Source organism: Podarcis erhardii (assembly GCF_964252035.2).
Source record: "Podarcis erhardii genome assembly, chromosome: 4".
Classification (NCBI taxonomy): domain Eukaryota; kingdom Metazoa; phylum Chordata; class Lepidosauria; order Squamata; family Lacertidae; genus Podarcis; species Podarcis erhardii.
The window spans coordinates 2,755,169-2,767,635 of record NC_138508.1 but is presented as its reverse complement, the minus strand read 5'-3'; the positions used below and the strand labels follow the sequence as shown (position 1 = coordinate 2,767,635).

Below are 12,467 nucleotides of genomic sequence, written 5' to 3'. Positions count from 1 at the left end.
CAGACATGGAACTTTAAAGGCTGAGCCTGTGCCCAAGAAGCATGGTCCAAAGGTAAGTGTGGCTGAGCTCTAAAAGGGGCAAAGCTGCCCCCACTTTGTGGAAGTGAATTGCAGAGACGAAGCAAAGTTCCCTCTTTGCGCATTAGTCTCCTTGTTGCCCCAGTTTAAAAGCTTGTATCGAGACATGTTATGATAGTACACCAAAATACTGACCCACTTTTTAGCTCCTGGACTACCCATAGGGCACACGCCTTCCCTGTGATGGGGCTCACTGCAGATAGACCAATGCACATCATGCTCAAATCTGTTACAAGGTGGAAGGGCAAGGCACACTGCTTATGTTCTTGCTCTGCTCAATATTGTTTTGGTGGCAGGTGCACCTCTTTACCCTGACCTTTCGACTCATGAGATGCCTATTTTCAGGATCCACACTACGGTCACTGCAATCAGGTTCAACCATTTTTATTTTTTTTTACTCGCCCTGGGACCTGCTAGTGATGGGCAGGAAATAAACACTCCATTATGGTTTTAAGGCAGCTGTATCCCACCCCATAACTTTTAGATGAAAGGTGGACTATGGAACTTAGAATAACAAGCTTCTGCTTCCTAAGTTTTCATGATTCTGTGTTTGCCTGCCACTGCTTCCGATTGGCTGCAGGAGTGTCCTGCAGCCGACTGGAAGCTATGGAAGAAGTTTGGCTTCCAAAAATCCTTCAAAAACCGCAACACTCACTTCTGGGTTTCAATCGTTCGGCAGCCAAGGCATTTGTGATCCAAGGTACAACTCAATGTGACTAGTCACCAGGTGAGAACGAATGCTGTGTGCTCTTGAACCAGTTTTAGCTGTTTATGTCTAACATGGAATGACAGATATTTGGTCAATGAAAATGTAATTTCTTTGTTGAGTGGCATCTCACTGAGTTACAATCCTTACGAAGCCCCAGCATGATGGCAGTCCCTTTCCAAACTGATTACTTAATCTGCAGCAGCTTTGAGACTTCTTCATTAAATTAGGTTGGCAATGCTTGTTTCCCCCCAGTATTAGTGCTGTAGTTAAGGAAACACTAGTCTAAGCCGTTTTACCCAGGCAAGAAGAACAGTCTCCAGAGGTTCTATAAGAAACACAAGTGGCATTTTTTAAAAATCCAATCAACTCCCCTGCTGGTGGGTTAGATATGACCAGCAAACCCCCTTTTGCCCTTCAAAACATAACCACCAGGCAGCCTTGCTTTCAAGTAATGCAGATGAAACACACGGGCATTTATCCAGACCAAAGCAACAGATGAGCATGGTTCCTTTAACTCTGAAACCTTATGCTAAAAAAGAAAATAGCTCGGCCAACAGGACAATAATCTACGCAGATTTCTTGTAAGGGAGCAAAGCTGTAGATTATTTTCAGTGTCACTAGAAATGAAAGGAGATGCTGCCCGCCTAACAACTGAAGGACTTGCTGTCCTCCTTTAACTTCCACCATGGAGATTTCCCAATTAAGCACAATACTTAATTGCTACCCCTACTGGCACTCGATTTACTAATGGCACCCTTGTTTCTAGGCATGCATTACTGAGTTCTCTTTTCACAGAACAAATTCTGGCAGCTGATGATACAAGCAGATGGGATGTGCCGCAAGGGAGTTGTGTTCCCTACCCCCCCAAAAAAACTCCTTCCCCAGAAGTAACAAAATCAAAGGTCTTTACAAAAGGTTTATTTGAGCATCCCAAGGAGAGCCATGAGGAGCCACTTTAGAACTTTTGGAACTGCTTCTTGGTGCCGGCAGCCTTGGTCACCTTGAGGACGTTGAACCGGACCGTCTTGCTGAGAGGACGGCACTCGCCCACAGTCACAATATCTCCAATCTGCACATCCCTGGAAACATGAGAAAGTAACAACTTTAGGACAGGGATGTAGGAGAGCGCGTATTGAGGGAAAGAAGGGCTTGATGTTGTTTTTTGACAGAATGCAAACTAAGCCTGAGGGAACATGAAAAGACAAATAAATAAATAAATAAATAAATAGTGGCAGATGTGTTGATGAACAGCTTATATGATCCCTAAAACAAAAATAAATAAAACACCAACTCAGGTGACAAAAACAAAACAAAAACTACCCTCTAACTGAGCAAGCTTCATGGTTCAGTGACTGCCAGACTGGCATTTTCAGCAGCCTCTCATTCACCAGAGAGAGCTAGGAAGACCATCGTGAGTTTGTACATCATCACCAACATGCTTGCTAGACCAACCACAAACCCAGTTACAAAAAGTTCTGTTATTTGCACTAAACGAGGGCTACAAATACACAGGGGCAAAAATAACTGGTGCTGTTCTTTGTGTGTTGTAGTTATTTTATCTGTGTCAGCTTATACAGCACGAAGCAGGAACTGATCTGCAAACCTTATGCTATTTTCTATAAAGACCTGAAGGAACCAGACAAAACAGTATCTGCGCAAGGTCGGGGATGGCAGCTAGAGACCTGCGGACCCTCTCACCTGAAGCAAGGGGACAGGTGCACAGACATGTTCTTGTGCCGTTTCTCAAAGCGGTTGTACTTGCGGATGTAGTGCAAGTAGTCCCTGCGGATCACAATGGTGCGCTGCATCTTCATCTTGGTGACCACACCTGAGGGATGGAGGGAGAATGGAAGACAAATGAGACACCCGCTCTGCAAAGAAACATGCCTGCCTCTTCCCCCACCCCCTCACCTCTCATGAGTTCCCCCAGGGATGCCTGTGTGAGTGTGGTGGGATGGCAGAGGCACAAAATACCACACAAACACCAATAAAGTGCATTTAGGAGGCTCAATTCAGATGCAGCAGACCTAAAGATAAGGAAAGCACGTCTGCTCCTCAGTCCATTCAAGCACCATCAGTTCAGCCACTTGGCAATTTCATCAGAACCCTGTTCACCACGGGGGCTCAGCAGACCATCGTGAGAAAAACATCACTTGCAGCTTAAGAACTGTTGGGAACAGATGTGCAGCACCTCTGGGCTATTGGCAGCAAAATATGGCTCTGCCACACAGCTCTATGGGGGAATGCTCCAAATAATCATTCAAATGATGTTACAAGCCCACCAATTTTTACACAGAATCAAACCAGATGAGGAACTTGGGGGACCTTTCGGATGTTGCTGGACTCCAATACCAATCAGCCTCAGCCAGCACGGCCCATGGCCAGGGATCATGGGAACTGTGGCCCGACAGTATCTGGAGAGCCAAAGGCTCCTCACCTCTGCTTTAAGGTTACAATAAGGTAGTCAAAAGTAACAAACTTGACCAGTAAACACCAATAAAGTCCCAATTGCTTCATTTACCAAAATGGGTCTAGATGTCAGAAGAACATTGGAACAATGGCCACAACAAAATCTCTGATTACAGGATGCTGGGGTCTGTTTCTGAACAGGAAGGCTGCCCTACCACGCATCAAACACATTTCCTATCCAATCTCAACCCATTTTGACCAATTGTCCCTGCAAAACATTTCCTTAACCCAAGAATTAGCAAACACTCATTCCATCAGGCATTTGTGAGCTGTACTGATTTTACTGTTTTGTTGTTTGTTTAGGCAGTTGTATAGCTTTTAAACTCTATCCATCTTAATGCAGAGTTAAGTTGCATGCTACTTAGGGTGCTTTCTTGTAGAAATCTGGTTTATAAATCCTGAAAACAAAAGGAAAGGGGTTACATCCAAGGAATAAGGATCTTCACTTGCCCTGCATGAACTCCCTGCTCTGCCCTGGGAGTCTGGGAAGAAGTTGCTGTCTTGAAGACAGCACTACCATGTGGCAGTAAAGTGGCACCTGTCATCATTGCTGATCAGACGCCATGTCTCTTGCTGGGGCAGATGGGAGTGGTCCATCCACACTGGGAGGGCCACAGGCACCCAAGGTTTCCTTTTCCATATGGGACTTTTAAATGTACACTTGATTTATCATCACTGCAATATGAGTGTGTACTTCATGCTGCTTCAAAACTCACCCTCTGTATTATTTTTAACTGCTTTTATTGAACAAATGCACCTCTACAAAGCACACAAAGGCTTATTGGTGCGCTGGAAAAATTCAATGTCCAGATCACTGTTAAACTTCTCGATGGCTCACAAATGGTGCCACAGATAGATGCAGGAAACAAAAGAATTTCCAGGAAGCAAATCCACCACAGGGCTCAAGAAAAACAAGAGATAAGTGTCCACATCTTGTACTCTGTTAGCTTTAAGCAGACCTCCTCTTACCTGATAAAATGCGGCCCCGAATCGACACATTGCCAGTGAAAGGACATTTTTTGTCAATGTATGTGCCTTCAATGGCCTGGATGCAAAGAAAGAGTTATCAGAGCACAACCAAGGAAGGAGACAACACAAGCACAATGAAGGGCCCCCTTTCTCCTCATACAATTATAGCAATAGTCCTCCCGGTTAAGACCTCTCCCCATTTCTTTCCCAGCCAGAGACAATCTGAAAGGAGGGCTTCTTCTCAGCCTGCCTCCTAATGTAGTCCTGTTCTCAGCTTGACTTCAGCTGATGATGGGAATGAAATTATCACCGAAGGGGTAAAACCGAAATCCGGGCTGCTACTTCAGCCTGGAAGTATGTGTGTGTATCTACACTGATCTTACATCATAGAAACTTCCTGCAAAACCCGCCCCCACAAATCCTTGTTTAGAGAAAAGGATCATGGATGAAAAGGCCAAGCAAGAACCTTTCTCTCTGGTGCATTTCCTGCACCTAACAGTAATGTATCTCTTGGAAGTACTGTAGGCACATCCCATTATGTGGATGCTGCCGATAGCAGTGCAGCCCAGAGACAGAAAGGTTTGCCACCTTGATGATAAAATCATATCCTAGATGCAAGAGGCTGCTGTATGAAGAATTAGCCAGGCCTCTTGCTTTTATGCACATGAGCTGACGTCAGTAAGGTCCTCTTGGACACTCTCGTCAAAGCCCCTTCACCATTGGGGCTTGGAAGACCATCGTGAGAATGTACATCATACGTCAGCAAAGGGAAACTATCCTACTGTTTAAACATTTGGCCTGATGACTCCACCACATATAGTAATTTATTTTGAGCATACAGGTTTGTATGCTCAAAATAAAGTTTCCACAAGGGGAAGTATAAAAGCGGAAATGTAGTCTACCTTTGTGTATAATTTTACAAACTTCACAGGGCTTAACAAGCACCCTCCCATTGGCCCAAACTGCCTTCTAAGCTCAATACCTCTTTGGGGGTCTTGAAGCCCAGACCAATGTTCTTGTAGTAGCGGGGGAGTTTCTCTTTGCCAGTCTCTCCCAGGAGCACACGTTTTTTGTTCTGGAAGATTGTGGGCTGCTTCTGATACGCCCTCTCAGTCTGCATGTGAGAAAAATGGAATAAATTGAGTTTAGAAAGGAAGAACATAGACTAGATTGTCATCTGTTAAGGGTCATTAGCAGATGAGCAGCTTCTTCTCAGTAGTGGCACCGGCCCTGTGGAACGCCCTCCCACCAGATGTCAAAGAGAAGAACTACCACCAGACTTTTAGAAGACATCTGAAGGCAAGCCCTGTTGAGGGAAGCTTTTAATATTTAAAAGACCACTGTATTTTAATGCTTTGTTGGAAACTGCCCAGAGTTATTTATACCCATCTGGCTGGGTATAAATAATAATTTACTATTATTATTATTATTATTACTATTATTATAATCTCATCAGCCACTGTGAGAACAGGATGCTGGACCAGGTGAGCCCTTTCTGGCCTGATCCAGAACCCCCTTCTCATCGTTTTACAGGAAGCACAGGAGGGGAGAGCACGTGTTGTGCCCGATTTCCAGCTCCTCATAATGGGCTGCAGCGCTGCCCCCCCCCCGGCCTGATCCTGCAGCAGGACCCTCCTTCGCCGTGGTCTCAGGAAGGGGGTCAAGGACCGTTTCCTAAGCCGGGATTTTGGGGAGTGGCGTCTCGACCTTGCAGGGCCGCCTGAGCGTTGGAAGGGGAGGCAGGCGAGGGCCGGTGGCGAGGCCCTCCTGCTGCTGAGGGAAGCCGGCCTCGGAGGCCTCAGGGCGGGAGAAAGCAGGAGCCCCCCCCCACCAATTAACCCCCCCTTAACGGAGACGGGAACCCCCCCCTGCCTCTCCCCCTCCCCCCGTCACGGGGAGCCGCTCCGACCTGCGTGTCCGCCATCTTGGCCGCGCGAGGCGAAAGGAGGATGCGCGGGGGACGACGGGAAACTTATCGCCGTGAGGGGGTGGGGGGGGGAGAAGGAGCCGAGGGAAGTGACGTCAGCCGAGCTCCTCCGTCCCGACCATACAGAGCGGCGGGCGGACTAGTAGGCGGAGCGAGCGAGGAGAGAGGCGCCTGTTCGCCCCGACGTCATCGCGTTGAGCGAAGGCGGGTAGGAGGAGCGCTCAGTTTTCCCGCGCCCCCTTCTTCCCTAAGAAGCCGCGGCGGCCATTGCCGTGTGGGGCGTCTGCGCGCGCAGCCCGGTCGCGAGGCGCGGGAAGGCGGAGTGGGGGAGGGGCAGAAGAACCTGAGGAGAAAAATATTTCTCCAAAAAAAAAAACCACAACCGTTTAAATGCTGGTGAAGAGAAAAAATTCCCACATTTCCTTTCTACTCGTAAGAGGTGTCATAGCAGCCGCTCCTTCATTTATTTTTAATTATGTATTTTTAGGCGATGCCTTTCCGCCGCTTTGCGTGAGAGGAAAGTGAGGCGTTTCTGTCTCCTCTGCCCAAAAAAGAGCCCTCCCGCGACTCTCCTGAGGAAAACTTAAATATGTTATTTATATAATAAATATTTTTTGGGGGGGGGGACTCAGGGCAGCTTTGAGCGAACGAAACGCCACACAATTTTGGTTTAATTTGGCATTGATTTGGAAAACTTCACAAATTTTACCTGGCGAAAGAAAAGAATGAAAACAGCGCAGGTGGAATGCAGCTGTGCTAAAACGCAGAGAAGGTGATGGTTAAAACCAGAATTAAAATGGTGGGGTAAGGGGGGAACTGCAGGTCCTAAAATTAAGACAGAAGAAAACACTCCCTTCGCCAGCCTATTGCTCTCGCTGTTGCCAAGTCAGCACTTAAAAAACCCCAATGCTAGGTGCTTATTTTATTTAGCTCATGACATTCATGCATTTCTCAATTGGGGAAAAAATTGCCAGCACCTCAAAGCAGCTTACAAAATCAAACCAAAAAGCCTAATAAAAGAAATAGCAAAAACAACAAATTTTTTTCAAAATGTTGGCAGGAGTTTAAATGTTTGTTTTATTTAGTTCATAAATTTTATATACCACTTGATTGTAACAAGCAAATCTCAAAAGCAGTTTACAAAAACACCCCGTAAGAATATTGGTAAAAACCATTAAAACTTTTAAAAAAAGAAATGTAAATTCAAAAAGGCTGAAGTGGGTTTGGCTCCCAGGTGCCCATAATCTCAGCCGCCTTCGTCCAGCTGCCGGCACATCTGTAGGAGACTTTTAAGTATTTTATGGTCTTTTTGAAATGCCTCCCTGTGGAACTTACCTACTGCGTAAGCGTTTTAAAATAAAACTTTTGAAAAGATAACAATAGACTAGGAGCAAAACATTTAAACTTGCACCAGCTTTCTAAACATCTGGACAGGCTCATCCAGACAAAAATATTTTTAGCAGAAGGTGGAAAAGAATACAGCGTGGTTGTCTTGAAACTATGCTAGAGAGGGAGATCATTCTTTCTCCTTGGAAGCATGTAGGCCAGCAAACCCAGGAGCATGTGGCCATTCATTTGCTTGGAAATCCAAATACAAAAGCTTTTTCCAGGTCTTGCAACCTCCTCAAAAGCTTTTGAACATACAATGTTTGATATGTGGTGATGGTGGGAATCCCCTGTATGAATTAGAACCATATGCAGTTTCACCTAACACACATATTTTGCTAAGCATATTTCCCCTGACGTATCTTTGTATGTTATTTTCAGTGATGTATGCATTTGCTCACACACTTTCCCCAGTACATGCATTCTTATACCCATAACTTGGTTGGAGAACTGCATTGCAAAATCTGGAGAAGTGTGAATTTCGAAGGGTGCCTGCTTTTCGGATTATTATTATTTTTTGTGAACTGCAAGTTATTTAGGTTAGCCTTTAGATGCAAACTGATTCAAATTTCTTCTCTGTCCCTAGGCCATTGTGACATATGCCCTGGTATGTGTGCCTGGAGTAGGTGCAGAACGCTGAGTTCGTGAGTGGTGTGTAGGGCCGTTTACCAGGCACATATATCCATGCTAAAGGATCTACACTGGCTGCCTGTTAGTCAGCAAGCCAGTATTAAGGTCTTGTGTGTGTGTAAGCCCTAAACAACTCTGTACAAGTTGTTATTATTATTTATTATCCTCTAAACCACTGTCTCAATTTAAACACAATATACAGTAATTGAATACAGGCAAAAACACAATGAAGTTTTGTGGTAAAGATCCATTTATCCAACTGAGAATGTCTGTTGGAACAAAAATGTATTCAGTCATTTTCAGAATGTGCAGATAGCAGGTACCTTTTGTTACCTTCGAAAAGTACCCTATTCCACAGACCAAGGACAGCCGTTCTAAAAGCCTTGCTCTGAGTTGAGGCTTTTGAGATCTTTGAAACTTGCAAAAGATACTCTCTTGCAGACTACAGTGATCTACTGTGTGGATAAGAAATAACTCTCAAGTAACCTGGTCCTGAGCTGCATAAGGACTTGTGTGTTAGGACCAACACCTTGAACTATCTGGAAGATTGTATTCCCCTCCGGTACCTGCTAAAGGGGATTAAGATCAACAAATGAAATTTGACAAGTCTTGTCTTGACCTACGGTAATCATTGTTTGTTTTTAGGGGACACTGGTGGCCCTGGTGTAATAGAATGCACTCCCTGTTGAAATACAAGAGACCCCTTGTGTGTTGGCACCTATCTGCACCTGCCTTCCCTTGATCTCTCAGCCAGTTTCTCCTGCTTTAATTACTGTGTTGTTTTAGTGCACATTTTAATTATGGGAATTTTCTAAATGTTCATATACTTCATAAGAGATATGATTCTGGTCCAAGACCAAGAGTGACTGGATTTGTGTCCTTTCTTTTTTCTTTTTGGCATTCACTGCCCCACCAGTAAGTGTTCGGATGCGTCACTAGCCTCCATTTTTTTTTAGGAGACATCTTTTCTCCTCAGGAGTAAGCTGACCACCTTGTCACGGATCAGCTTGGTCTTCACACCATAGACGATGGGATTGCAGAAGGGAGGCACCAGAATATAGAAGTTGCCGATGAGGATATGAATGTAGGGGGCCACATTGTGGCCAAAGCGGTGTGTGAGGAAGGAGAAGAGGGCAGGTGTGTAGGCCAAGACAATCACACAGATATGGGAGCCACAGGTGTTGAAGGCCTTGGCCTGGGCTTCCCGAGATGGCAGCCTCAGCACGGTCACGATGATCTTTGCATAGGACACACCGATGAACGTTAAATCCAGGCCCACCACCAGCAAGGCCACGGTCAAGCCGTACATGTTGCTGATCACAGTGCCAGCGCAGGCCAGCCTGACAATGCCCATGTGCTCACAGTAGGTGTGGGGGACCACATTGGTTCGGCAGTAAGGCAGCCTGCTGGCAAGGATGGGGAATGGGGCAGTCAGAATGGCCCCCCTGGCAACCGCCAGGCAGCCAATCTTCACGATGGCAGGATTTGTGAGGATGGCCGCATAGCGCAGCGGCTGGCAGATGGCCATGTAGCGGTCAAAGGCCATGGCCAACAAAATGGCTGACTCGATGATGGACAGCGCATGGATGGAGAACATCTGCGTCAAGCAAGCTTCAAAGCGAATCTCTCGTGAGCCGAACCAGAAGAGGCAAAGCATTTTGGGCACAACGGAAGTAGATCCAGCCAGGTCAATGACAGCCAGCATGCAGAGGAATAAGTACATGGGCTCATGCAAGGTCTCTTCCACCCAGATGACGAACATGATGGTGCAGTTCCCCAACACAGTCACCACGTAGATGAAGCAGAGGGGGATGGCCAGCCAGATGTGGGCCGCCTCCAGCCCTGGGATCCCCAGCAGGAGGAAGATTGAAGGGTGGAGGGTGCCATTGTAAGCGCCGCCAAAGGCAGACATATTAGACTGGAGGAGCCTTGGGACTCCTCCTATGGCCTGTGCAAAGGAGAAGCTTCTTGTTAATCTGGAGGTGTGGGAGGCAGGCAACAGTTAAAGGGCATGTTCTGCATCCAGCAAAATTTCACACCACCATTTTTAAGGTCTTGTTTACACCAGCAGGTATAAATTAGCCTGGTTGCTCAACCCCATTCCTGCTGGCAGGAAGAAATACAAGCTTTCAGCATGGCCTAATGGTGAAGGTCGGCAGCGATACAACAGTTGAAAATTTAAGTGTCGGGTAACAGCACTCAGGAGTGTGATAGATACTCAGAGCCGTTTATCCTCTAGTGTGCCTGGCTGCCTACAATTAAAGGACACTAAAGTTAATTGAGCATTCAGTGATATTTTCTTCATTTAGTCAAGTAGCAAAATGTGTATAGTTATCTCAGCCAACCCTCCCCCAGCTGCTTCTGCTGTCTCCTGCCTAGTCGTTCCTCACTAGCTGTTCCTGCATTGCAGGGGGTTGGACTAGATGATCCTTGGGATCCCTTCTAACTCTATGATTCTGTGATACTCTTCAGCCTGCCTCTTCTGCTCCAGGGGAAAGATTTGCTTTGACCTGAGCAACTATTGTGCAAATTTGATTTTTGAAAAATTTGCACCTTCTTACTCTGCTGGTATAACAGTAGCAACTGGCGATAAGGCTCTTGAGGCCTTTAACAGCTGGATACCCGGCAAAAGTTCACAGATGCAGCTTTCCCCAACTGGATATGTAAATAGTGAAGACCCATAGTCCAGTTACTCGGCCCAGGAGTTCAAATCCCCACCTGGCCATGAAACATACTGGGCGATCTCGGACAAGTCACTGTCTCTCAGCCTCACCTACCTCACAGGGTTGATGTGAGGGTGAAATGGGGAGATGAGAACCAGGTTCACCACCCTGAGCTCCTTGAAATAAAAGGTAGTATATAAATATAAGAAATACTGTAAGTAAATAAATAATTATTCAGGAAGTCCCAGGCTCAGTTCCTAACAGCATCAGATAGCAAGAAACAGAAGAGACGTTTGGGAGATTCTGACATGAGATACATAAAAAAAAAGAAGTCTCACCCGCTTTGCTTCATCTGCTTTGCCTGTCTATTCCTGGCTTGTTTCTGATGCGATGCTCTACCCTGTGGAATTATCCAGGGGTGTGTGCATGTGGAGAACGTTAAACAACAAGAAAATCCCTTGTGGATTTTACACAGGTAATCTGTGGGCTAGATGTCAAATTCGTATTGCCAGCTTCTACAGAATCCATTTGCCTAATACATTATGACATGACATGTCTCTGTTGGACATATCAGTTATGTGTTGAAAGCTCGCTCTTCCTTTTCCTTAGAGAGTACAGTATGCATATAAGATGAGCCCTTCTGGATCAGGGCAACGAGGTCCCAACTAGTCCAGCATCATATTCTTACAGTGGCCAGTCACATGCCTGTGGGAAAGCTGCAAGAAGCACCTGAGGACCACCTCTCTCACCTCCCGTGGTTTCCAGCACTTGGAATTCAGAAGCATTGTTGTATCTATGGCCCTAGTCCTAGCAAGGGGGCTTTCAGCTAGAAGATTAAATTGATGTTTTAACAGGAGCCTTTGCCTCTCAGCGTACACTTCCCTGTCTTTAAAAGCCACTCCAGCTTACTTTCCAAGCTGGGTCCAAAGTCTCAGCAGGTCTTCAAGGGAGAATGTATTCTTTCATGCAATTGACTGTAATTCCAGCCCTAAAAAGCCTAATCCCACTGGCTGGGTGAAGACACAGGCTATGAAGATGGTCACCTCTGCCTTACATGCTGCTTCTGCATCCACCTGAAGGAGTCATCACCAGTTCTTATAGGGGAACAGCACCTGGGTGATATAACCTGCCTGAGGCTAAATATAGTCACTCACCTTAGCAGATTGCAGAATCTCCCTTTGAAGAAGTGGCCATGTTGTGCCCAGTGCCCTCAAGCCTCTCTAGGATCCGGTGGAGGGAACTTCTGCCAGGTCTTATTTATAGGTCAGTCTGGTCAGCACCCAAGAGGAGGCTTCTAATTCCCTTCAGCCTCTGCCAGTTGCTTTCAAAGACCTCTGTGGGCATGGATGCCTCCCTCTTCGTTCTTCCTTAGATAGCCAACAGGTGCTCTTGGGAACAAGAGTGCTTTTTCCAGGCACACTCTTCACTTTCCAGATCAACATTATGATCTAAGTACCTTTATGAGTGGGGAAGCTCTCCCATCTATTTTCCTACTTAAAATCTCTTCTAACCTGGGGTAGTTCTTCCTTTTATGGCACTGGGGATTTATTTATTTATTTTTTAAAAAACAGCTGCACAAATATAATATGTGGAACATCTGGCTTGCCATGTGAAAGTACATGTGAAAAGGATCTAG

At 45.9% G+C, this 12,467-nt stretch overlaps 4 protein-coding genes across 11 annotated transcripts in view; 1 reads left to right on the top strand and 3 right to left on the bottom strand.

Annotated features, from left to right (window-relative positions):
- LOC309340953 (uncharacterized protein) overlaps nt 1-12,467 on the bottom strand; it is a 233,778-nt gene that overhangs the window by 86,678 nt on the left and 134,633 nt on the right. The gene's annotated exons all lie outside the window — the stretch shown is intronic.
- LOC309340965 (uncharacterized protein) overlaps nt 1-12,467 on the top strand; it is a 156,591-nt gene that overhangs the window by 37,925 nt on the left and 106,199 nt on the right. The window lies entirely within an intron of this gene.
- On the bottom strand, nt 1,690-6,266 carry RPS11 (ribosomal protein S11). Its single transcript, XM_081860851.1, has 5 exons — nt 6,135-6,266; nt 5,208-5,339; nt 4,226-4,301; nt 2,486-2,615; nt 1,690-1,866 (listed from the first exon to the last, which is right to left on the bottom strand). The coding sequence occupies exons 1-5, from the start codon at nt 6,147-6,149 to the stop codon at nt 1,743-1,745; spliced, it is 477 nt and encodes a 158-aa protein (XP_081716977.1). The 5' UTR covers nt 6,150-6,266; the 3' UTR covers nt 1,690-1,742.
- On the bottom strand, nt 8,799-11,093 carry LOC309341171 (olfactory receptor 52P1-like). Its single transcript, XM_081860693.1, has one exon. It carries the CDS (start codon nt 10,078-10,080, stop codon nt 9,121-9,123), a length of 960 nt encoding a protein of 319 aa, XP_081716819.1. The 5' UTR covers nt 10,081-11,093; the 3' UTR covers nt 8,799-9,120.